General features: G+C 40.2%; 3 protein-coding genes and 1 pseudogene across 3 annotated transcripts in view; all 4 read right to left on the reverse strand.

The window, feature by feature from the left end:
• Window positions 1-2,414: 2,414 nt before the first annotated feature.
• Window positions 2,415-12,287, reverse strand: LOC127375116 (protocadherin gamma-A12-like; the record flags this gene model as incomplete). Its single annotated transcript, XM_051420952.1, has 2 exons — window positions 11,039-12,287; window positions 2,415-3,191 (listed from the first exon to the last, which is right to left on the reverse strand). Coding segments are annotated over exons 1-2 (1,878 nt in total), but the record flags the coding sequence as incomplete, so codon positions are not given.
• Window positions 4,901-8,394, reverse strand: LOC127374247 (protocadherin gamma-A11-like). Its single transcript, XM_051419397.1, has one exon. The coding sequence runs from the start codon at window positions 8,243-8,245 to the stop codon at window positions 5,813-5,815; it is 2,433 nt and encodes an 810-aa protein (XP_051275357.1). The 5' UTR covers window positions 8,246-8,394; the 3' UTR covers window positions 4,901-5,812.
• Window positions 12,288-13,471: 1,184 nt separating the features above from the next.
• On the reverse strand, window positions 13,472-16,973 carry LOC127374246 (protocadherin beta-15-like; annotated as a pseudogene).
• Window positions 16,974-17,741: 768 nt separating this feature from the next.
• The window catches only part of LOC127374232 (protocadherin beta-15-like), a 90,555-nt gene continuing 81,050 nt past the window's right edge, over window positions 17,742-27,246 (reverse strand). Inside the window, exon 5 of the mRNA XM_051419381.1 lies at window positions 17,742-18,156. Coding sequence (XP_051275341.1) covers window positions 17,757-18,156 — 400 coding nt within the window. The 3' untranslated portion in view covers window positions 17,742-17,756. The remainder of the gene's footprint in view (window positions 18,157-27,246) is intronic.

The raw sequence follows: 27,246 nt of genomic DNA on the forward strand, positions 1-27,246 counted from the left end.
ATTATTATTATTATTATTAGCAGTAGTAGTAGAAGAAATGTAATAACAATTACACTACTACTACAAGAAGAATCCTACATTTATAGAGGAAGTATATTAATCAGTTTAAAATTGTATGCACCATCATAACCTAATACAGGCTATGGGTCAAGGAAAAGTTTGTATTATACTTATTTATACTCATAGATGAGTTGCAGTCATTAATTTGAAACAACGAAGTTGGTTTCCAATACAATGTAATATGCCACGTCTGCCCCTGAAATATTATCATTCAGCCATTGTAAAGTAAGTCTCTAACAAATAAAACCTATGATATAATCATGCACAGGATAAATATTTGAATAAAATTCATTCTTACACTTTATTGAGATGCAAAGACAGCGACTGTTGAATCCAAACAAAATATATCTACTGAAAAGTGCAAAGGCATGATCAAACCCAAACAAAGTGAATGTCCTGTAAAGAACCATTCCATGCAACCATAGATAGATAGATATGAATAGGTGAGACAATATATTTATGTTTGAGAAGGCAAAATTCTCTCTCAATCCTATTAGAAGTAACATAAACCACAATAGAACCATTATTTCTTAAGACTCAAAAGGTCCAATTTAGAAACCCCCACAACCACTCAAAGCGTTCTGAACGCTGTATTTGACGTTTTTGATTCAACATAAATCTATGTCTTCTGCTTAGATTTTGCCATGATTGTGAAAAATATCTTTTTCCACAATGAAAAACATATATGTCTTGTAGGAAGCAGTTTCCATACCGTGATCATCTTATATGGCTTCCTCATGAGTAAACTGCTAGATCATCATAAACCCCTATACAAGATTTATTAAACACATATTGAGGAGGCTAGATCCATGCATGGGCAATGAAGAAATATGTTTACGCAACCACTTCTTCAATTGCATCTCATTATTACGAAAAAGAAAGGGGAAAAAAGAAAGAGAAGGTGAAGTCTTCTTGTACTGCAATTAAACGTATTATGAAACATTCACACTGTGACTTTAGTAGAAAACATAACACTATTTTTCAGTTTTTCATACATCTGGAGAGACTTCAGAATCTCCAAATGCATCAACAAAGCATGTTAGACTTCTCCTCAGAGTCTGCTCAGCAGGAAGTGTGTTGTCTTTTTAAGAAGTCACAAACTTAAAGTCACTGGTTCTAGATCCTGTTGTCAGGTACAGGTACAGTATCATTGAGAATACACAGTCACAAACACACCAGATAACAGAGACGATATATTCACATGCAAACATTAAGCAAGAAATACCTAAATATATCAACACAATGTACATAATAGTACAATCGCTAAAATAAATCGGCAAACTGGTAAAACGTGACAACATCATAAAACAAAGAAGTAAACTATCTCTAACAATGCAACAATACGTCAAACTGAGTTCAGCACCAAGGACAGAGAAACAAGCAGTTTTCCCTTACTGGAAAATAAAAAAGCAACAAGCAACCAGATGGATTCAAAGAGACTCTAAATAAACAAGTTCTCTCAAACACAATGAAAAATCAACCAAAGCCTTAACTGTAGACATATAAAACACACGCGTATAATCAAATATTATGGGTGGGCAAAAGTAGGTTAAAACGACCAATGAAAGATGCATTGAAAGTTGTTCGACTTATACGGACATATTGGTGAGATAAAGAGGGCAAATGTAAAGATTGTGATATCTAAACAGTAAATTCTAATTTGAGATTAAATCACCAACAACTGTATCAAGAATATTTTAAATCTCAACACTTAAGCCGACATCAGAACTTCTTAACAACCGTTGGACCTATTAAAAGAGTATATAACCACCATAAAAAAGAACATCACACTGAAAAGAGTCAAATGGGGGAAAAAAATGGCTTCTTCAGGATGATGAACACAAGTTCAGTGATATGAAATGTGTTCCTACCTGAGGAGAACCATCACAATCTCCAAAGTCAGCAAAGTCACTTGGACTTTTCCTCAGAGTCTGGTCAGCAGGCAGTGTGTTGTCATTGTAAGATGTCACGAACTTAAAGTCACTGGTTCTAGATCCTGTTGTCAGATATGCGTCATAATTGTAGGCGCTGCGTAAAGTTCCTGTGCCGTCAACATCTGCATAATTAGGAGGGAGATAAGCGCTGGGGATGGCAACTGCTCCATCAAACAACAGTCTGGGCTTTCTCCTGCGACAAAACCTCACACCCAGGATGATGATGATGATGAAGGTCAGAAAAAAGGTGGACACAGACACCAGCGCGATGATCAGATAAGAGGTCAATTTGGAATTCTTCTCATCATAAGAAATATCCTTCAGTTCTGGCACCTCAGCCAAGTTATCAGAAATAAGTAAATACATGGAGCAAGTGGCAGAGAGAGAGGGCTGTCCGTTATCTTTCACTGACACAATAAGGTTCTGTTTCATGCTGTCTGATTCGGAAATGTCCCGCTGTGTCCTGATCTCTCCACTGTGGAGACCAATAGTGAAAAGTCCCTGATCAGTGGATTTGACTATATGATAGGACAGCCAGGCGTTCTGTCCGGAGTCCGCGTCCACCGCTATCACTTTGGACACCAGAGAGCCTCCGTGTGCAGCTTTGGGGACCAGCTCGGTCATGAACGAGTTGCCCTCAGGGGCGGGGTACAGTATCTGAGGAGAGTTGTCATTCACATCAGATATGAAGACACTGACGGTCACGTTGCTGCTGAGCGGAGGAGAACCATTGTCTCTGGCCATCAGGTGGACTTTAAAACTCCTGAACTGTTCATAATCAAACGACCTCACAGCGTGGATCACCCCCGTGTCTCCGTTGACAGACAGATAGGAAGACGCCGGGGCACCGTTCACCTCACCAGCTAACAGAGAATAAATCACTGTACCGTTTTGTCTCCAGTCGGGGTCTCGAGCAGTAACGGAACATAAAGTGGAGCCAGGTTTGTTATTTTCAGTCACATATGCGCTGTAGGACTGTTCCTCAAACACAGGTGGGTTGTCGTTGATGTCTGCTACAGATAACTGAACAGTTTTAGAGGAGGACAGAGGTGGAGAGCCCTCGTCAGTGGCAGTGATTGTAATGTTGTAATCAGACACTAGTTCACGGTCCAGTTGTCCTGTGGTCACCAGAGAATAATAGTTTTTAATAGAAGGAACCAACTTAAAAGGGACGTTTTGCTGAATGGAGCAGCGGACCTGTCTGTTAGTCTCAGAGTCTCTATCCTGTACATTAATGATGCCCACCTCTGTACCAGGTGATACATTCTCAGGTATAAGGTTAGACAGTGATTTCAGATATATAACTGGAGCATTATCATTTATGTCTGTAATTTCAATTATTAAAGTTGCATATGACGCCAATCCAAGACCATCTTTAGCACTGATCTGAATTTCATATGACGATTCTTTTTCATAATCAATAGACCCGGCCACTTTAACTTCTCCTGTTTTAGGGTTCAGAGAGAACATTTGATTTTCATCTGAAACATGGTCAAATCCGTAAGTAATTTCACCATTCACTCCCTCGTCTGCATCAGTTGCACTCACTGTGATCACCAATGTATCCAGAAGAGAGTTTTCAGGCAGACTTGCTTTATAGATAGACTGACTAAACCCTGGTACATTATCATTAGCATCCAGTACAGTGACGTGTATGACTACAGTACCTGATCTCTGAGGAGAGCCACCATCAAATGCGTTAAGCAATAACATAATCTCTTGTTTGTCCTCTCTGTCTAATTCTTTGTCTAAAACTAATTCACCGTATTTTCGTCCACCTGCTTTTGTGTTTACGTTTAATTTGAAATTATCATTCTGCTGAAGCGAGTAGCCCTGAACAGCATTTTCTCCTATATCTGCATCGTGCGCTTCATCCAGGAGAAAACGTGCACCCTTAACAGCCGATTCCCGAATTTCAAATTTAAGTGAATCCTCTTTAAACTGCGGTGAATTATCATTAATATCTTGAACGCGGATACTAATACGGTGCAATTCTAGTGGATTTTCCAGTACGAGTTCCTGTTTCAGAACACATGACGCCTTTTTCCCACAAAGCCCTTCTCTGTCGATCCTCTCTTGCACGATCAAGTCTCCGGTGTTGAGATTTACGCCACAGTACTTAACGCTGTTGTCCTCAGTGTCGATACGAGCCTTGCGAGCAGACAGTCTGCCCGAATCAAGTCCCACATCCTTAGCGATATTTCCAATTACAGATCCACGTTTCATCTCCTCCGGGATAGAGTAGGTCACGTCTCCATAGACGGGCTGGAGGACAAGGGAAATAAAAGCAAGGCCGCAGAGCAGCGCAAACCTACTGTATCCCATTATAATGCGAGAAAGACCACATCCACGTTACAAACTCTAAGCTGGTCAAAATATATCAACGATGCTTTCGTGATTCCCTCCAATTAACAAATATGAACACGTTGCTGTCCTCCACGAAGCGGTTTATGTCAACAGCGATACAATGGCAGAGTGAGGCTTTAAATTCATTGAGAAAGAAGGGTGGAGAATGACCGTGCCTTCTCGTTAGCTGGTACACACTGACACCATGAGTATTTCTTAAGTTATGACAAGGTGATGTAGGATTTTGTTTTTATTTATTTTACATAATTTAAAAGGCAGATCGATAGTGACCAACAGTTGTGGCAAAGTTCAAGGACATTGGGCTGGTATTTAATTTCCTAAATAACAGAATAAGAGTATCAAATACAAGAGAAACTGTAAGGATAAAAGTACTATGTCTGGTATTTCTGCTACCTGCTCTGTCAAAACTAGACTGCGAGTAGTTGATATATTCCTTTTTTCTTGTACAGTGTTGGTTATGGAAGTTTGTACTAATGGGCAACATCATGTGGTCTTTAAAGACATACATTAAAGTTAAAGAAACACTTGAATTGCATGTGTCATTTTGTCAAAAGCATGAAGGGTTTATAAAAGCCTGCGTGTCATATTAATTTAAGCGACTACAGATTTTTCACTGACGCACAAATACAGTACATGATTTAACATATAGAGGGTAAAACTAGGAACGCGAAACTCCACTAGCTACACAGAATAAACACAGAGGGTCAAATTCGTCTCTGTGCTCTCGTAACGAGTTTATTTATAGGCTATGTTAATGGTGACACACTTCTGGACAGTATTATCGAGAAGACGCAGTCAGAATGACACCAGATAATAGAGACGACATATTCAAATGCAAACAATGAGCAGGAAATACCTAAATATTTCCACAAAATCTAAGTAATACTTAAATTATTGAAACAAATCCGCAAACTGCAACATCATAAAACAAAGAAGTAAACTATCTCTAACAATGCATCAATAAGTCAAACTGAGTTCAGCACCAAGGACAGAGAAACAAGCAGTTTTCCGTCACTGGAACATAAAAGAGAACAAGCAAACGACGAGATGGATTCAAATAGACAAGTTGTCTATTTGTCTACACTTTTAAAATCAACCAAAGCCTTAACAGTAGACATATCAAACACAGCGCATAATCGATTGGTGTGTGGGTGGGAGCAAAGGAAGGTTAAAATGACCAATGAAAGTTGCTCTAAAAATTGTTCTACTTATACTAACATATTGGTGAGAACAATGAGAACAAATGTGAAGGTTGTGATATTTAAACGGTAAATTCTAATTATTTTATTAGATTGAAACACCAACAACTGTATCGATGATAGCTTAAATCTAAATTACTTAGTCAAAATCAGGACTTTTTAACAACTTTTGAAACTATTAAAAGATTATTGAACCACCACAGAAAGAACATCAAACTGAAAAGGGTCAAAGAAAAGAACAAAATGGCTTCTTCAGGATGATGAACACAAGTTCAGTGACATGAAATGTGTTCCTACCTCAGGAGAACCATCACTGTCTCCAAATACGTCAGCAAAGTCACTTGGACTTTTCCTCAGAGTCTGGTCAGCTGGCAGTGTGTTGTCATTGTAAGATGTCACGAACTTAAAGTCACTGGTTCTAGATCCTGTTGTCAGGTATGCGTCATAATTGTAAGCGCTGCGTAAAGTTCCTGTGCCGTCAACATCTGCGTAATTAGGAGGGAGATAAGCGCTGGGGATGGCAACTGCTCCATCAAACAACAGTCTGGGCTTTCTCTTGCGACAAAACCTCACACCCAGGATGATGATGATGAAGGTCAGAAAAAAGGTGGACACAGACACCAGCGCGATGATCAGATAAGAGGTCAGTTTGGAATTCTTCTCATCATAAGAAATATCCTTCAGTTCTGGCACCTCAGCCAAGTTATCAGAAATAAGTAAATACATGGAACAGGTGGCAGAGAGAGAGGGCTGTCCGTTATCTTTCACTGACACAATAAGGTTCTGTTTCATGCTGTCTGATTCAGAAATGTCCCGCTGTGTCCTGATCTCTCCGCTGTGGAGACCAATAGTGAAAAGTCCCGGATCAGTGGATTTGACTATATGATAGGACAGCCAGGCGTTCTGTCCGGAGTCCGCGTCCACCGCTATCACTTTGGACACCAGAGAGCCTCCGTGTGCAGCTTTGGGGACCAGCTCGGTCATGAACGAGTTGCCCTCCGGGGCGGGGTACAGTATCTGAGGAGAGTTGTCATTCACATCAGATATAAAGACACTGACGGTCACGTTGCTGCTGAGCGGAGGAGAACCATTGTCTCTGGCCATCACGTGGACTTTAAAACTCCTGAACTGTTCATAATCAAACGACCTCACAGCGTGGATCACCCCCGTGTCTCCGTTAACAGACAGATAGGAGGACACCGGGGCACCGTTCACCTCACCAGCTAACAGAGAATAAATCACTGTACCGTTTTGTCTCCAGTCGGGGTCTCGAGCAGTAACGGAACATAAAGTGGAGCCAGGTTTGTTATTTTCAGTCACATATGCGCTGTAGGACTGTTCGTCAAACACAGGTGGGTTGTCGTTGATGTCTGCTACAGATAACTGAACAGTTTTAGAGGAGGACAGAGGTGGAGAGCCCTCGTCAGTGGCAGTGATTGTAATGTTGTAATCAGACACTAGTTCACGGTCCAGTTGTCCTGTGGTCACCAGAGAATAATAGTTTTTAATAGAAGGAACCAACTTAAAAGGGACGTTTTGCTGAATGGAGCAGCGGACCTGTTTGTTAGTCTCAGAGTCTCTATCCTGTACATTAATGATGCCCACCTCTGTACCAGGTGGGGTGTCCTCTGGTATGGGATTAGACAATGATTTTAGATATATAACTGGAGCATTATCATTCTTATCAGTAATCTCAATTATTAAAGTTGCATGTGACGCCAATCCCAGACCATCTTTAGCGCTGATCTGCATTTCATATGACGATTCTTTTTCATAATCAATAGATCCAACAACTGTAACTTCTCCTGTTTTGGGGTTCAGAGAGAACATTTGATTTTCATTTGAAACATGGTCGAATCCGTAAGTAACTTCACCATACATTCCCTCATCTGCATCAGTTGCACTCACTGTGATCACCAATGTATCCAGAGGAGAGTTTTCAGGCAGACTTGCTTGATAGACAGACTCACTAAACACTGGCACATTATCATTAGCATCCAGCACAGTGACGTGTATGACTACAGTACCTGATCTCTGAGGAGAGCCACCATCTAAAGCTGTAAGCAATAACGTAATCTCTTGTTTGTCCTCTCTGTCTAATTCTTTGTCTAAAACTAATTCGCAATATTTTCGTCCACCTGCTTTTGTGTTTACGTTTAATTTGAAATTATCATTCTGCTGAAGTGAGTAGCCCTGAACAGCATTTTCTCCTATATCTGCATCGTGCGCCTCATCCAGGAGAAAACGTGCACCCTTAACAGCCGATTCGTGAATTTCAATCTTAAGTGAATCCTCTTTAAACTGCGGTGAATTATCATTAATATCTTGAACACGGATACTAATACGGTGCAGTTCTAGTGGATTTTCCAGTACGAGTTCCTGTTTCAGAACACATGACGCCTTTTTCCCACAAAGCCCTTCTCTGTCGATCCTTTCTTGCACGATCAAGTCTCCGGTGTTGAGATTTACGCCGCAGTACTTAACGCTGTTGTCCTCAGTGTCGATACGAGCTTTGCGAGCAGACAGTCTGCCCGAATCAAGTCCCACATCCTTAGCGATATTTCCAATTACAGATCCACGTTTCATCTCCTCCGGGATAGAGTAGCTCACGTCTCCATTGACGGGGTGGAGGACAAGGGAAATAAAAGCAAGGCCGCAGAGCAGTGCAAACCTACTGTATTCCATTATAATGCGAGAAAGACCACATCCACGTTACAAACTCTAACTAAGCTGGTCAAAATATATCAACGATGCTTGTGATTCCCTCCAATAAACAAATATTATCACGTTGCAGTCCTCCACGAAGCGGTTTATGTCAACAGCGATACAATGGCAGAGTGAGGCTTTAAATTCATTGAGACAGAAGGGTGGAGAATGACCGTGCCTTCTCGTTAGCTGGTACACACTGACACCATGAGTATTTCTTAAGTTATGACAATGTGATGTAGGATTTTGTTTTGATTTATTTTACATAATTTAAAAGGCAGATCGATAGTGACCAACAGTTGTTGCGAAGTTCAAGGAAATTCGGCTGGTATTTAATTTCTTAAATAACAGAATAAGAGTATCAAATACAACAGAAACGTTAAGGATGAAACTGCTATTTCTGGTATTTCCGCTACCTGCTCTGTCAAAAGTAGACTGCGAGTATTTGATAAATATTCCTTTTTTCTTGTACAGTGTTGGATATGGAAGTTTGTACTAATTGACAAAAACATGTGGTCCTTAAAGACATACAGTTAAGTTAAAGAAACACTTGAGTAGCATGTGTCATATTGTCAAAAGCATGAAGGGTTTATACATTTCAGCGTGTCCAATTAATTAAACTGATAACGAATTTGTCACTGACGCGCATATGGATCATTTAACAAATATAGGACCAACCTAGGAACGCTAAACTCCACTAGCTACACAGAGCCTAAATTTTCTTCTTACTGCTCTTACACCGAGTTCAATAATAGCCTACGTAAATAGTTACACACTTCTGATGAGTATCATCGAGAAGACGCAGTCACAATGACACCAGATAATAAATACAACATATTCACATACAAACAATAAGCAGGAAATACCTAAATATATCAACAAAATCTACGTAATAGCACAATTACTGAAATAAATCAGCAAACTGGTAAAAAGTGACAACATAATAAAACAAAGAAGTAAACTACATCTAACAATGCATCAATGCGTCAAACTGAGTTCAGCACCAAGGACAGAGAAACAAGCAGTTTTCCCTGACTGGAACATAAAAAAGCAAGAAGCAAACGACCAGATGGATTCAAATAGACAAGTTGTCTCAAACACATTTAAAATCAACCAAAGCCTTAACAGTAGACATATCAAACACACGCGCATAATCGATTGGTGTGTGGGTGGGAGCAAAGGCAGGTTAAAATAACCAATGAAAGTTGCTCTGAAAATTGTTCTACTTATACTAACATATTGGTTAAAAAAAGAGAACAAATATAGAGGTTGTGATATTTAAACGGTAAATTCTAATTATTTATTAGATTGAAACACCAAGAAATGTATCGATAATTGCTCAAATCTAAATTACTTAGCCAACATCAGGACTTTTTAAGAACTTTTGGACCTATTAAAATAGTATTGAACCACCACAGAAAAGAACATCAAACTTAAAAGAGTCAAAGCAAAAGAAAATAATGGCTTCTTCAGGATGATGAACACAAGTTAAGTGATATGAAATGTGTTCCTACCTCAGGAGAACCATCATTGTCTCCAAATACATTAGCAAAGTCACTAGGACTTTTCCTCAGAGTCTGGTCAGCAGGCAGTGTGTTGTCATTGTAAGATGTCACAAACTTAAAGTCACTGGTTCTAGATCCTGTTGTCAGATATGCGTCATAATTGTAAGCGCTGCGTAAAGTTCCTGTGCCGTCAACATCAGCGTAATTAGGAGGGAGATAAGCGCTGGGGATGGCAACTGCTCCATCAAACAACAGTCTGGGCTTTCTCCTGCGACAAAATCTCACACCCAGAATGATGATGATGAAGGTCAGAAAAAAGGTGGACACAGAAACCAGCGCGATGATCAGATAAGAGGTCAGTTTGGAATTCTTCTCATCATAAGAAATATCCTTCAGTTCTGGCACCTCAGCCAAGTTATCAGAAATAAGTAAATACATGGAACAGGTGGCAGAGAGAGGGCTGTCCGTTATCTTTCACTGACACAATAAGGTTCTGTTTCATGCTGTCTGATTCAGAAATGTCCCGCTGTGTCCTGATCTCTCCGCTGTGGAGACCAATAGTGAAAAGTCCCGGATCAGTGGATTTGACTATATGATAGGACAGCCAGGCGTTCTGTCCGGAGTCCGCGTCCACCGCTATCACTTTGGACACCAGAGAGCCTCCGTGTGCAGCTTTGGGGACCAGCTCGGTCATGAAGGAGTTGCCCTCAGGGGACGGGTACAGTATCTGAGGAGAGTTGTCATTCACATCAGATATAAAGACACTGACCGTCACGTTGCTGCTGAGCGGAGGAGAACCGTTGTCTCTGGCCATCACGTGGACTTTAAAACTCCTGAACTTTTCATAATCAAACGACCTCACAGCGTGGATCACCCCCGTGTCTCCGTTAACAGACAGATAGGAGGACACCGGGGCACCGTTCACCTCACCAGCTAACAGAGAATAAATCACTGTACCGTTTTGTCTCCAGTCGGGGTCTCGAGCAGTAACGGAACATAAAGTGGAGCCAGGTTTGTTATTTTCAGTCACATATGCGCTGTAGGACTGTTCCTCAAACACAGGTGGGTTGTCGTTGATGTCTGCTACAGATAACTGAACAGTTTTAGAGGAGGACAGAGGTGGAGAGCCCTCGTCAGTGGCAGTGATTGTAATGTTGTAATCAGACACTAGTTCACGGTCCAGTTGTCCTGTGGTCACCAGAGAATAATAGTTTTTAATAGAAGGAACCAACTTAAAAGGGGCGTTTTGCTGAATGGAGCAGCGGACCTGTTGGTTATTCTCAGAATCTGCATCTTGCACATTAATGATGCCCACCTCTGTACCAGGTGACACATTCTCCGGTACTGGATTTGCCAGAGATTTCACATAGATTACAGGTATGTTGTCATTGACATCTGTGACATCAAGTGTTACCTTTGTGTATGACGATAATCCTAAACCATCTTTAGCTTTAATGCGCAAATCATAGGTTGTAACACTTTCAAAGTCAATCTCACCATTTACTTTTATTTTTCCATTTTTACGGTCAATACTAAAAACTTTCTTCACATCTTCTGAAACATGTCCAAATTCATAGGTTACATCTCCATTGACTCCCTCATCTGCATCAGTTGCACTCACTGTGACCACCACAGTGTCTAAAGGAGAGTTTTCAGGCAGACGGGCTTTATAAACGGCCTGACTAAACACTGGGGCGTTATCATTAGCATCCAGCACAGTGACGTGTATGACTACAGTACCTGATCTCTGAGGAGAGCCACCATCTAAAGCTGTAAGGAGCAGATTGATCTCTTGCTGTTTTTCACGATCAAGCTCTTTATCAAGAACAAGCTCTATTGTGTTTCCATTAGAAGCCAAAATGAAATGTTCATTCTTCTTCAGGCTGTATTGTTGAACTGAATTTTGTCCTACATCCGCATCGTGGGCCTCCTCTATCACAAAACGAGCTCCCCTGTCTGCAGACTCTCTAATTTCTATATTAATCGATTCTTCCTTAAATTGTGGGGAATTATCATTAATATCTTGAATGTGAAGACTGAACGGATGCAGCTCCAGAGGATTCTCCAGTACAAGATCGCGTTTTATGACACAGGACAGCTTTTCGCCACAAAGCCCCTCTCGGTCGATCCTGTCTGCAACAATTAAATCTCCGGTACTGAGACTGATATCACAGTAACGCTTGCGATTCCCTGTGGCATCAACACGGGCATTTCTAGCAGACAGTTTACTCGAGTCCAGGTTAAGATCCTTCGCTATATTCCCAATAACAGATCCGCGCTTCATTTCCTCCTGAAAGGAATAGCTCACGTCCCCATTCACGGTTTGCCACATCAGAAAGAAAACGAAGCAGTTCCGTTTGAGCGCCATCACGGCAACGCGTGTGTTACAGAAAAAGGTTCTCTTGTAGTTTACAAATTCAATAAGTATTCTACAGTTCAGTCAAAAGAAAATCGACCGCACTCCTCAGCTATTCCTGCTGCACCAAACTACCAACAGCAACTGAAACATTAGCCTTTTATTGATCTATATCGAGAGGGTGGAGTAGAAATGTTTCATAGACAGGCGAATAGCGACACCGTGAGTGGAAAGATGAAATGACAAACTGTACATATACTGTTATTATTACTTTTACTATTATTATTATTATTATTATTATCACTATTATTATTATTATTACTATTATTATTATTAGTAGTAGTAGTAGTAGTAGTAGTAATAGTAGTAGTAGAAGAAATGTAATAACAATTACACTACTACTACAAGAAGAATCCTACATTTATAGAGGAAGTATATTAATTAGTTTAAAATTGTATGCACCATCATAACCAAATACAGGCTATGGGTCAAGGAAAAGTTTGTATTATACTTATTTATACTCATAGATGAGTTGCAGTCATTAATTTGAAACAACGAAGTTGGTTTCCAATACAATGTAATATGCCAAGTCTGCCCCTGAAATATTATCATTCAGCCATTGTAAAGTAAGTCTCTAACAAATAAAACCTATGATATAATCATGCACAGGATAAATATTTGAATAACATTCATTCTTACACTTTATTGAGATGCAAAGACAGCGACTGTTGAATCCAAACAAAATATATCTACTGAAAAGTGCAAAGGCATGATCAAACCCAAACAAAGTGAATGTCCTGTAAAGAACCATTCCATGCAACCATAGATAGATAGATAGATAGATAGATAGATAGATAGATAGATATGAATAGGTGAGACAATATATCTATGTTTGAGAAGGCAAAATTCTCTCTCAATCCTATTAGAAGTAACATAAACCACAATAGAACCATTATTTCTTAAGACTCATCAGGTCCAATTTAGAAACCCCCACAACCACTCAAAGCGTTCTGAACGCTGTATTTGACGTTTTTGATTCAACATAAATCTATGTCTTCTGCTTAGATTTTGCCATGATTGTGAAAAATATTTTTCTCCACAATGTACAAACATATATGTCTTGTAGGAAGCAGTTTCCATACCGTGATCATCTTATATGGCTTCCTCATGAGTAAACTGCTAGATCAGAACAAACCCCTATAGAAGATTTATTAAACACATATTGAGGAGGCTAGATCCATGCATGGGCAATGAAGAAATATGTTTAGACAACCTCTTCTTCAATTGCATCTCATTATTAGGAACAAAAGAAAGAAAGAAAAAGAAAGAGAAGGTGAGGTCTTCTTGTACTGCAATTAAACGTATTAGGAAACATTCACACTGTGACTTTAGTAGAAAACATTGCACTATTTTTCAGTTTTTCATACATCTGGAGAGACTTCAGAATCTCCAAATGCATCAACAAAGCATGTTAGACTTCTCCTCAGAGTCTGCTCAGCAGGAAGTGTGTTGTCATTGTAAGAAGTCACAAACTTAAAGTCACTGGTTCTAGATCCTGTTGTCAGGTACAGGTACAGTATAATTGAGAATACACAGTCACAAATACACCAGAAAATAGAGACGATATATTCACATGCAAACATTAGGCAAGAAATACCTAAATATATCAACACAATCTACATAATAGTACAAGGGCTAAAATAAATCGGCAAACTGGTAAAAAGTGACAACATCATAAAACAAAGAAGTAAACTATCTCTAACAATGCAACAATACGTCAAACTGAGTTCAGCACCAAGGACAGAGAAACAAGCAGTTTTCCGTGACTGGAAGATAAAAAAGCAATAAGCAAACGACGAGATGGATTCAAATAGACAAGTTGTCTCAAACACATTTAAAATCAACCAAAGCCTTAACAGTAGACATATCAAACACAGCGCATAATCGATTGGTGTGTGGGTGGGAGCAAAGGAAGGTTAAAATGACCAATGAAAGTTGCTCTGAAAATTGTTCGACTTATACTAACATATTGGTAAGAACAAATGTAAAGGTTGTGATATTTAAACGGTAAATTCTAATTATTTTATTAGATTGAAACACCAACAACTGTATCGATAATTGCTTAAATCTAAATTACTTAGCCAACATCAGGACTTTTTAACAACTTTTGGAACTATTAAAATAGTATTGAACCACCACAGAAAGAACATCAAACTGAAAAGGGTCAAAGAAAAGAAAAAAATGGCTTCTTCAGGATGATGAACACAAGTTCAGTGACATGAAATGTGTTCCTACCTCATGAGAACCATCACTGTCTCCAAATACGTCAGCAAAGTCACTTGGACTTTTCCTCAGAGTCTGGTCAGCAGGCAGTGTGTTGTCATTGTAAGATGTCACGAACTTAAAGTCACTGGTTCTAGATCCTGTTGTCAGGTATGCGTCATAATTGTAAGCGCTGCGTAAAGTTCCTGTGCCGTCAACATCTGCGTAATTAGGAGGGAGATAAGCGCTGGGGATGGCAACTGCTCCATCAAACAACAGTCTGGGCTTTCTCCTGCGACAAAACCTCACACCCAGGATGATGATGATGAAGGTCAGAAAAAAGGTGGACACAGAAACCAGCGCGATGATCAGATAAGAGGTCAGTTTGGAATTCTTCTCATCATAAGAAATATCCTTCAGTTCTGGCACCTCAGCCAAGTTATCAGAAATAAGTAAATACATGGAACAGGTGGCAGAGAGAGAGGGCTGTCCGTTATCTTTCACTGACACAATAAGGTTCTGTTTCATGCTGTCTGATTCAGAAATGTCCCGCTGTGTCCTGATCTCTCCGCTGTGGAGACCAATAATGAAAAGTCCCGGATCAGTGGATTTGACTATATGATAGGACAGCCAGGCGTTCTGTCCGGAGTCCGCGTCCACCGCTATCACTTTGGACACCAGAGAGCCTCCGTGTGCAGCTTTGGGGACCAGCTCGGTCATGAACGAGTTGCCCTCAGGGGGAGGGGTACAGTATCTGAGGAGAGTTGTCATTCACATCAGATATAAAGACACTGACGGTCACGTTGCTGCTGAGCGGAGGAGAACCGTTGTCTCTGGCCATCACGTGGACTTTAAAACTCCTGAACTGTTCATAATCAAACGACCTCACAGCGTGGATCACCCCCGTGTCTCCGTTAACAGACAGATAGGAGGACACCGGGGCACCGTTCACCTCACCAGCTAACAGAGAATAAATCACTGTACCGTTTTGTCTCCAGTCGGGGTCTCGAGCAGTAACGGAACATAAAGTGGAGCCAGGTTTGTTATTTTCAGTCACATATGCGCTGTAGGACTGTTCCTCAAACATAGGTGGGTTGTCGTTGATGTCTGCTACAGATAACTGTACAGTTTTAGAGGAGGACAGAGGTGGAGAGCCCTCGTCAGTGGCAGTGATTGTAATGTTGTAATCAGACACTAGTTCACGGTCCAGTTGTCCTGTGGTCACCAGAGAATAATAGTTTTTAATAGAAGGAACCAACTTAAAAGGGGCGTTTTGTTGAATGGAGCAGCGGACCTGTTTGTTATTCTCAGAGTCTCTATCCTGTACATTAATGATGCCCACTTCTGTACCAGGTGATACATTCTCAGGTATGGGGTTAGACAGTGATTTCAGATATATAACTGGAGCATTGTCATTTATGTCTGTAATTTCAATTATTAAAGTTACATATGAAACTAATCCCAGACCATCTTTTGCACTTATTTGCATTTCATGGGATGAAACTTTCTCATAATCAATAGCTCCAGCTACTCGCACCTCTCCCGATTTAGAATCTAAGGAAAAAACGTTGCTATTTTCATCTGTAACATGATCAAATCCATAGGTAATTTCGCTATTTAATCCCTCGTCTGCATCAGTTGCACTCACTGAGATCACCAATGTTTCCAGAGGAGAGTTTTCAGGCAGACTTGCTTTATAGACAGACTCACGAAACACTGGTACATTATCATTAGCATCCAGTACAGTGACGTGTATGACTACAGTACCTGATCTCTGAGGAGAGCCACCATCAAATGCGGTAAGCAATAACATAATCTCTTGTTTGTCCTCTCTGTCTAATTCTTTGTCTAAAACTAATTCGCAATATTTTCGTCCACCTGCTTTTGTGTTTACGTTTAATTTGAAATTGTCATTCTGCTGAAGAGAGTAGCCCTGAACAGAATTTTCTCCGATGTCTCCGTCATGTGCCTCTCCAAGAAGAAAACGTGCACCCTTAACAGCCGATTCCTGAATTTCAATCTTAAGTGAATCCTCTTTAAACTGCGGTGAATTATCATTCATATCTTGAACACGGATACTAATACGGTGCAGTTCTAGTGGATTTTCCAGTACGAGTTCCTGTTTTAAAACACATGATGCTTTTTTCGCACAAAGCCCTTCTCGGTCAATTCTTTCTTGTACGATCAATTCGCCGGTATTGAGGTTAACACCGCTGTATTGAACGCTGTTGTCCTCAGTATCAATACGAGCCTTGCGAGCAGACAGTCTGCCCAAGTCAAGTCCCAGATCTTTAGCGATATTTCCGATTACAGATCCCCGTTTCATCTCCTCCGGTATAGAGTAGCTCACGTCTCCATTGATGGGGTGGAGGGCCAGAAACAGAAAAGCAAGGCCGTAGCAGTGAAGCGAAAACCGGCAGTGTCCCATTTTTCTGACGACAAAAACTCCACTAATATTCTAGTTTTCAATACAATATATCAATGATGCATTCGTGATTGTCTTTGCTGTTCCCAAGTTAAACTGAAGTCAAATTACCAACCAGTTTTAGTCCAGTGCTGCAGAATACTGGACTCTGGCTTTGCATTTGACGACATAAAGGGGTGGGGAATGAACGTGCAATCTCGTGTACTGGTGCACACTGACACCTTGAGTATTTTTTTAGATACAGCAGTGGAATTTGTGATTTTCTTTTGAATGGATTTCGAAAGGAAACCTTTAAAAAGAAACATATGAATCCTAAAACAAACTTTATACAAAACCTTTAGGATTGGCTTCCCTTACACTAACTGTGAAAGGACATATTATTATCTCATGTAATATATTCTCTCATCACAATTAGTAGTGGTAGGATAATCAAAATAATAATATTAATAGAAAAAGGAGAGAAAAAAACACTGACAAGAAATTTATATTAGCTCATACTGCAAGCTGCTTCTATTGTTTCAGACTAACAACGCGGGAAACAGAGGTGAATTGCAAAATGCCGGGAAAAAAAAATATGTTCAGCACCATGGACAGAGAAAGGAGGAGTTTAAATCTATGTGACAAGGCCGGCAGGAGGACTGCAACAAAACAAAGTAAGAATAGCTTCAAATATATTTTTGATTAGATGACCAAAACATTTAAATCGTGGGTGAAGTAAAGAAGACTGTGTGTGTGTGTGTATGCTGGGGAGGGAAGGTGGCTGAGGTCAAGGAACCTCCTAACAGATGCTTAGAGAGCTATTAAACATGTCTGCACGAACATTGACAAGCCCTGTCTGACTACAAGTGTTGTTTGAGAGAATATTAAAACCGTAATGAGGTTACAACAAACCAAAATTCAGAAGACTATAACATTAAGCCGTATTTAGGAATTTTGGACCATTCAAAAATACGATTTAATTGTGTCTGTGGAAGTTAAAAGTAAAAAGGCCAAGTGAAAATTGAGTACTGCATAGAAAACGGGGGATGCCTTATTAAATACGAGCACAGATAATGTGAGACATGTTCCTACCTCAGGAGAGTCATCACAATCTCCAAACGCTTCAGCAAAGTCACTTGGACTTTTCCTCAGAGTCTGGTCAGCAGGCAATGTGTTGTCATTGTAAGATGTCACGAACTTAAAGTCACTGGTTCTAGATCCTGTTGTCAGATATGCGTCATAATTGTAAGCGCTGCGTAAAGTTCCTGTGCCGTCAACATCTGCGTAATTAGGAGGAAGATAAGCGCTGGGGATGGCAACTGCTCCATCAAACAACAGTCTGGGCTTTCTCCTGCGACAAAATCTCACACCCAGAATGATGATGATGAAGGTCAGAAAAAAGGTGGACACAGAAACCAGCGCGATGATCAGATAAGAGGTCAGTTTGGAATTCTTCTCATCATAAGAAATATCCTTCAGTTCTGGCACCTCAGCCAAGTTATCAGAAATAAGTAAATACATGGAACAGGTGGCAGAGAGAGAGGGCTGTCCGTTATCTTTCACTGACACAATAAGGTTCTGTTTCATGCTGTCTGATTCAGAAATGTCCCGCTGTGTCCTGATCTCTCCGCTGTGGAGACCAATAGTGAAAAGTCCCGGATCAGTGGATTTGACTATATGATAGGACAGCCAGGCGTTCTGTCCGGAGTCCGCGTCCACCGCTATCACTTTGGACACCAGAGAGCCTCCGTGTGCAGCTTTGGGGACCAGCTCGGTCATGAAGGAGTTGCCCTCCGGGGCGGGGTACAGTATCTGAGGAGAGTTGTCATTCACATCAGATATAAAGACACTGACGGTCACGTTGCTGCTGAGCGGGGAGAACCGTTGTCTCTGGCCATCACGTGGACTTTAAAACTCCTGAACTGTTCATAATCAAACGACCTCACAGCGTGGATCACCCCCCGTGTCTCCGTTAACAGACAGATAGGAGGACACCGGGGCACCGTTCACCTCACCAGCTAACAGAGAATAAATCACTGTACCGTTTTGTCTCCAGTCGGGGTCTCGAGCAGTAACGGAACATAAAGTGGAACCAGGTTTGTTATTTTCAGTCACATATGCGCTGTAGAACTGTTCCTCAAACACAGGTGGGTTGTCGTTGATGTCTGCTACAGATAACTGAACGGTTTTAGAGGAGGACAGAGGTGGAGAGCCCTCGTCAGTGGCAGTGATTGTAATGTTGTAGTCAGACACTAGTTCACGGTCCAGTTGTCGTGTGGTCACCAGAGAATAATAGTTTTTAATAGAAGTAACCAACTTAAAAGGGACGTTTTGCTGAATGGAGCAGCGGACCTGTTTGTTAGTCTCAGAGTCTCTATCCTGTACATTAATGATGCCCACCTCTGTACCAGGTGACACATTCTCAGATATGGGGTTAGACAGTGATTTCAGATATATCACCGGTGAGTTGTCATTCACATCAGTGATATCAATAATCACCTTTGCTTCTGAAGAGAGACCATAACCATCTTTGGCCTCAACAAATACTTCATATTTGGGTCCCTCTTCATAGTCGATGTCACCAGTTACACTAATTTCTCCAGTTTTCTCATCTAGTGAAAAAAGCTTTTGTAATTTATCAGAATTTCGGCTAAACTCATATGTAACCTCTCCGTTCACACCTTCGTCTGCGTCTGATGCACTTACAGTGATAATTGGAGTTTTCATAGGTGAGTTTTCCGGTAATGTGGCTGTATATACGGCCTCCGTAAACACTGGGGCGTTATCATTAGCATCCAGTACAATGACGTGTATGACTACAGTCCCGGATCTCTGAGGAGAGCCACCATCCACAGCTGTGAGTAATAATTTCATTTCCTGCTGCTCCTCTCGGTCTAACTCCTTATCCAAAACCAACTCACCGTATTTACTGCCAGCTCTAGTCGTCTGAATACTAAACACAAAGTGGGGATTTTGTTGCAAAATGTAGCTTTCAACGGAGTTCTTCCCTATGTCTGCATCTTGTGCTGCATTAACACGATACTTTGCTCCCTTGACAGCTGACTCTGTTATTTCAAGCTTTATAATATCCTTCGGGAAAATTGGTGCATTGTCGTTTACATCCTGCACCTGCAGCGACAACCGGTGTAGCTCCAATGGATTCTCTAATAGCAAGTCGAATTTAAGAACACACGAAGGCTTTTCTCCACAATGCTCCTCTCTATCTATTCTTTCTGCAACCACTAAATCTCCGCTTCGAAGATTAATCCCACAATATTGTCTGTCGTTTCCTTCCATGTCAACACGAGCTTTACGAGCAGAAAGTCTGCCCACCTCCAATCCCAGATCCTTGGCGATATTTCCAATAACGGATCCGCGCTTCAGCTCCTCCTGTACAGAATAGCTCAGGTCTCCGTGTGCGTAATGCAGCAGAACAACAAAGAGAAATAAAAAGCCGTAGCTTGGAAGAACTCTCCGTGTATACACCATCCTCAGACAGTAGGCTGCTACACAAATTAAAAAACGTTAGTGTCTATTATACGAAATAATCATTAGATCAATGTATGTGCCGTCCAAGCATTAGTCGCCTTTGTTGAAGGCTATACAGAACAGGGTTGGTCAATCCCAATAATGGGTGGTGTGCAAAGCGGGCTGAACATTTGACTCCTTAGCTGGTCTATACTGACACCGTGAGGAATAAGAATATATAACCGTTTTACAGAAGGGATGCACATTATCCTACAAATTCAGAGCTCGTTTGCAGGCAATGGTTGAATAGAAATATATTTTAATAATGTATTAAAAAAGTGATGAGTCGCTATCATGTTTATATATTTTCTTTAAGTGGAGTAAGAAGCTTCTTCCCATATTTGTAAGACTTTATAAACGAGATATTGTCTCCTCCTGAAGAAATCCACATAAAAGATCTTGATAGCGACACAATATTGCCCGAAAGTTAAACAATGTTTTACCACTGAACATGTCCTTCCCCCTCATCTCCCTCTCTCTCTCTCTCTCTCTCTACAATTAAATAGATTGCAATAATTTGTTAAAAAGTATATACAAATCTGCCTCAAGCTTCCTCCAAAGTCCACCTGAATTACACAACAACATCTAATTAAAGTTAAATTATGTGTTCAAACAACAGAAAATCAACAAAGCAACAGTGTGCATTTTATGTTGAACAGGTGGAAAAAGACACGTTTAAATTAAATTTGACTGTGGTATTTAAAAACGATAAATAACAATACTTCCTGCCTAAAAAACCTTAACAACAGTAAAAAATAAATAATGTGTAACTGAAGTACACTCATAAACATTATTCACTAACATGAAATAACTTCCACTTTTTCTACTATTTTATTTATTTTCTCATCTTATCTTATAGCGAAATATAACTGTAATACAAAGCCAGCATACTGATTACAAAATGGCACAAAGATTGTAGCAGAACACAAACTTGGATGAGTGAAAATGTAATATAAAAGGCTTTACAAAGTAAAAAAAATAGAAGACAGAGGGCTGAAAATACATCACAACTGCAACAGTGAGTTTCAGCACCAAGGACAGAGACACAACGATGAAGCTGCAGATCTACTCAACAGACACAGGAAGAGACACGGATAGTTTTTCAAAAGAAAGAAAGCTTTAGGGAAATGGATATGAAAAAAGCTCAACAGCCTCTATTCAAAGAACCCCTGATTTTGAAATATGTGCATACAGCGGATTATCCATGTGTTATGATGCTCAGTGTGAATTTAGAAAGAAGGGTATCCAGTAGTTATTTATTGCAAATTGTTCTAACTCTTAATGTTGAATTAATTTAGATAGGGTAACTTCAGCTCATACACATGTTCCATTGCCTAAAATGATATAAGACAAGAAAGACAAATACAAGTGATGACTGTAAGGGTATTAAAGTTGTAATGAAAAGTTTAAAGGAGTCAGAAGATACATGACACGTGTTCCTACCTCAGGAGAACCATCACAATCTCCAAAGTCAGCAAAGTCACTTGGACTTTTCCTCAGAGTCTGGTCAGCAGGCAGTGTGTTGTCATTGTAAGATGTCACGAACTTAAAGTCACTGGTTCTAGATCCTGTTGTCAGATATGCGTCATAATTGTAAGCGCTGCGTAAAGTTCCTGTGCCGTCAACATCTGCGTAATTAGGAGGGAGATAAGCGCTGGGGATGGCAACTGCTCCATCAAACAACAGTCTGGGCTTTCTCCTGCGACAAAACCTCACACCCAGGATGATGATGATGAAGGTCAGAAAAAGGTGGACACAGAAACCAGCGCGATGATCAGATAAGAGGTCAGTTTGGAATTCTTCTCATCATAAGAAATATCCTTCAGTTCTGGCACCTCAGCCAAGTTATCAGAAATAAGTAAATACATGGAGCAGGTGGCAGAGAGAGAGGGCTGTCCGTTATCTTTCACTGACACAATAAGGTTCTGTTTCATGCTGTCTGATTCAGAAATGTCCCGCTGTGTCCTGATCTCTCCGCTGTGGAGACCAATAGTGAAAAGTCCCGGATCAGTTGATTTGACTATATGATAGGACAGCCAGGCGTTCTGTCCGGAGTCCGCGTCCACCGCTATCACTTTGGACACCAGAGAGCCTCCGTGTGCAGCTTTGGGGACCAGCTCGGTCATGAAGGAGTTGCCCTCCGGGGCGGGGTACAGTATCTGAGGAGAGTTGTCATTCACATCAGATATAAAGACACTGACGGTCACGTTGCTGCTGAGCGGAGGAGAACCGTTGTCTCTGGCCATCACGTGGACTTTTAAACTCCTGAACTGTTCATAATCAAACGACCTCACAGCGTGGATCACCCCCGTATCTCCGTTAACAGACAGATAGGAGGACACCGGGGCACCGTTCACCTCACCAGCTAACAGAGAATAAATCACTGTACCGTTTTGTCTCCAGTCGGGGTCTCGAGCAGTAACGGAACATAAAGTGGAGCCAGGTTTGTTATTTTCAGTCACATATGCGCTGTAGGACTGTTCCTCAAACACAGGTGGGTTGTCGTTGATATCTGCTACAGATAACTGAACAGTTTTAGAGGAGGACAGAGGTGGAGAGCCCTCGTCAGTGGCAGTGATTGTAATGTTGTAATCAGACACTAGTTCACGGTCCAGTTGTCCTGTGGTCACCAGAGAATAATAGTTTTTAATAGAAGGAACCAACCTAAAAGGGACGTTCTGTTGAAGGGAGCAGCGGACCTGTTTGTTATTCTCAGAGTCTCTATCCTGTACGTTAATGATGCCAACCTCTGTACCAGGTGACACATTCTCAGGTATGGGGTTAGACAGTGATTTCAAACTAATAGCGGGTGGGTTGTCATTGACATCTGTTATGTCTATAATTACTGTACAATACGAGGTAAGGCCTGGTCCGTCTTTAGCTCTTATTCTCAATTCAATGGAGGTCTCAGTCTCATAATCGATCGGGCCGATTACTCTTATCTCTCCTGTCTTATGATCCAGTGAGAACAAGGAGACGTGATCATTAGATACATGATCAAAATTGTACAAAATATCACCATTGAGTCCCTCGTCAGCATCCGTAGCGCTCACAGTAACAACTACTGTATCTAAAGGTGCGTTTTCGGGCAGACTGGCTTTATAAACGGACTGGGTGAACACTGGGGCGTTATCATTAGCGTCCAGTACAGTGACATGAATGATCGCAGTGCCTGATCTCTGTGGTGAACCACCATCTAGAGCTGTAAGCAGTAATTTTAGTTCTTTTTCTTGCTCTCGGTCTAATTCTTTAACTAAAACCAATTCGGAGTGTTTCCGCCCACTGCCCTCCGTTGCTACATTAATGGTGAAATGCTCATTACTTTGTAAATTGTAGCGCTGTACGGTATTTGTGCCAATGTCTGCATCATGGGCTTCAGTAAGTGGGAATCTCGCTCCTTTGACTGCTGACTCTGTAATTTCAAATGAAATCAAGTCCTCACTAAACTGTGGTGCGTTGTCGTTTATATCTTGCACATGGATGCTGATACGATGAAGCTCTAAAGGGTTTTCCAAAACAAGCTCCTCTTTTAAAACGCAAGTCGCCTTCTTACCACAAAGACCTTCCCTGTCGATCCGGTCAGTAACAATCAAATCTCCGGTGCTCAGATTAATGTCACATAACTGCTTGTCATTCCTGTCTGTGTCAATGCGGGCTTTACGCGAGGAAAGCGTTGCAATCCCGAGGCCGAGATCTTTGCCTATATTTCCAATAACAGACCCGCGTTTCAGCTCCTCTGCAACCGAGTAGCTCACATCTCCATGAGCGAAATGAAGGCTGATGAAAAGGAAAAACACACAAAAGCGATCCATAGAAAATCCTCTGTTTCCCATGATCGGCCAGCCGTTCATCCTCCCCTGGCCAATTCTTTCAATGTGATCAAATACGGTTATATTGCTCGTTGTAATCAACTATCCGAATATCATCACAATGTTGGCCTTTTGTATTGTCCTTCGCCGACAGACACACCGCACCACAATAACGCTTTGCAAGGGTGGGAAAGAAATGGATGAAGCAGAGGACACTGTCGGCCTTTGTTGGTGCACAGTGACACCAAGAGCTTCAATCAGTTATAGCACTACACACTAAAACACACTGTCAACTTCACTGTCATATAAAGGCAAAAGTCGTGGCTATTCAGTCAATATTTGTTTATTATAACTACTACTGTCGTGTGGGTTGTGTATTATGTTTACTAATAAAAATAGCGAAAGTGACGTATTGTCTTATCTATAGAGGCTACAAGGTTATTTATTACCCACTGAATAATTTTCTGCACTGCATTCCACATAAGCTGTGTAAAACAAACCAATATAATAATACTGTAAAATATACTGCGCTCAACTGTACTTGCTGCTGTATTAGATTATTTGCTGGAAAAAATAAGAATCCATCAAAACTTAGATAACCGATGAAATACTGTGTGAACAGAGACAGTTTTTAACTGCATTAAAAAAATGCAACATGAAATCGAGAATTTCAGATTAAAAAGCAGCATGACTCAATTTAGTATCAGACAGGGAAGAAGAAGTGACAGTAAAATTCATAAAGGGGAAACTCAAATAGCTGAACCTTTCTACAATGAAGATTTTATTTAAAAGTTCTTAGATAATATATCCTAATCTGTAATGTGTGTATTAGGAAAAGAAGTCAACTGATTACAGCTGAAGTTGGATTAAAAATGTTTTTATAACACATCATATCAAAATTAAATATTACAACTAAAATCCTTGTGCAGTATGTACTAGGTTAAAATGTAATTGTTAAGTTGACCGCCTTGACAAACTAAAAGCAAAACAAAAAACATATTCCATAGTCGCACTTCATATAGGTTGTTAGCTCTGAATTATCATATGACAAATTACAGTAATGTAGAATGTTGCTGCGTAAATAGTTCATTAAAACTTCCAAAATAAGGTAAGGGAAGGTGACTCAACAGTTTCAAAAACCTTTTTGAACTAAATTAAGACATGAGTGTGCCCGCACTGGTGCCATTTAGTGACCCACGCTTTTCATATTTAAAAGATAGTAATTTTGTTCCTTACTAAGCAACAAGGCAAGAGGTTATTTTATATCACTGTTATCTTCCAACTGAGAATAAACTAAATTACAATAAGTATCTTGACTATATTGTGATCAAATGTTGAAAAGCAGTCTGCAGTTTTCTCAAGTTCACCCAACCACCACATAATACAATCGGTGAATGCAAAGCATCTAAAGCAGGCTAAGACCATCATCACATACATGTTTAAAGCATGAAAATTATAAAGCCAAAATCTTTACTTACACTTATAGTCCAGATGCTGCCCAGGCTCATGGTTAACTATGTCTGCAGCATAATGTTGTATAGTTACATTTTGAGTGGTAGAATAACTAGAAAACATGACTGACCTATCATATTGTAATGAAGAAGAGGCCAACTACTGTATACAACTGTAGTCCTGCAGTAAACATTTCCTTTAAACCAGTATAAACAGAAACACACAGGGCATCACTTGGCAGAACATAAGAAAGTATCAACATAACAAAGCCACACCACAAATCACTAGTCTGCAGAAATATTTGCCAGCAAAAAGATGCTTTTGTTATTCTAAAATTAGCCAATTAAGACAAAAAATGAACTGCTAAGACTTATCCCAAGGTCAGCAAACACCACAGATAATGAAGGGAGGTAGAGCCATTTCAACCAGCATACTCTTAATTTGTATGCAACTGTTGTGACAAAACTACTATTCAAGACTACGGTGATCATCAAATGTCAAATTCTTAAATCATGTACTTTCCAGGGATTTGGCATCAGTGTTCAAGGCTATACAGAACACAAGGGTGGTAGATCCCACTAATGGGTAGTGTGCAGAGAAGGCTGACTGTTTGACTCCTTAGCTGGTCTATAGTGACACCGTGAGTGAAAATTAAATATTACAGTTTTTAGAAGCGATGTGAATAGATCATGTCCTTTAGTGTTACATGATGAAGACAGAAGTGGGCATACATAACTCTCTCTCTCTCTCTCTCTCTCTCTATATATATATATATATATATATATATATATACAACACAATATATTCCAATATTTCATTTTGTGTAAAAATCTTTCCCCAGAGACTACTTATATTATTCAAACTCAAAGAGATATGATTTGTCCATACACAACAAAAAAAGAGGGACAACATGCCTTTTGTGTTGCACTGATCTAAATAAATGTTTTTGACTTCAACGTCACAAGGGGATTTAAAGCAAAAGGCAACAACAAAACCTATAGCAAAAGAACATTAAGAGCAGTAAATGAGATGCAGTAAACATGATATGTCTATATTCACTGACCAAAACAACTTTCAGTAATTCCAATGGTTTGATTTATTTCCTTCCTTTTTATCTCAAAACAATATATAACTGTTATACAAAACCAGAATGATATTTAAAAAGAAAGTTAATGAATCTATAATCTCAATTTAAAAGGTTAAAAGTATGTGGTAAATAGGTAAACAGACAGGAGATGAGTTGCTCCTACAAACACATGACAAGAGCAACAATAAGGTTCAGCACCATGGAGAGAGACACAAAGAAACGCTGCATGTGAAACACACATGCTAAAATGCTGATGATTTGTTAACAGAAGACTGGTTTAGGTAAAAGTACATGTCAAAAAAGATCAACAGCCTCTCAAAGCACCAAAGCATTTAAGTTTAATGTAGAAGAACTTATCAGACCCAATGTGAATTTAAAAATGAGTGAAACGGACTATACACTGAAGGTTGTAGTAACTTAAGGTGAAATGACTTTTAGAGAGGGTCACATTGACTCATTTGCATGTTACATTGTCTAAAATATTTGTTTAAAAATAAGACAAAAATAAATGATGACTGTAACGCTGTCGGCTTTACAATGATTGATGTGAATATGTCAACAGATACAGAATGTGACA

This window comes from Dicentrarchus labrax, unplaced genomic scaffold, assembly GCF_905237075.1.
Source record: "Dicentrarchus labrax unplaced genomic scaffold, dlabrax2021, whole genome shotgun sequence".
Classification (NCBI taxonomy): Eukaryota; Metazoa; Chordata; class Actinopteri; family Moronidae; genus Dicentrarchus; species Dicentrarchus labrax.

Excerpts from the sequence above, each read along its gene's own strand:
- LOC127374247 (XM_051419397.1), bottom strand. The coding sequence starts at position 8,245 with ATGGAATACAGTAGGTTTGCACTGCTCTGCGGCCTTGCTTTTATTTCC.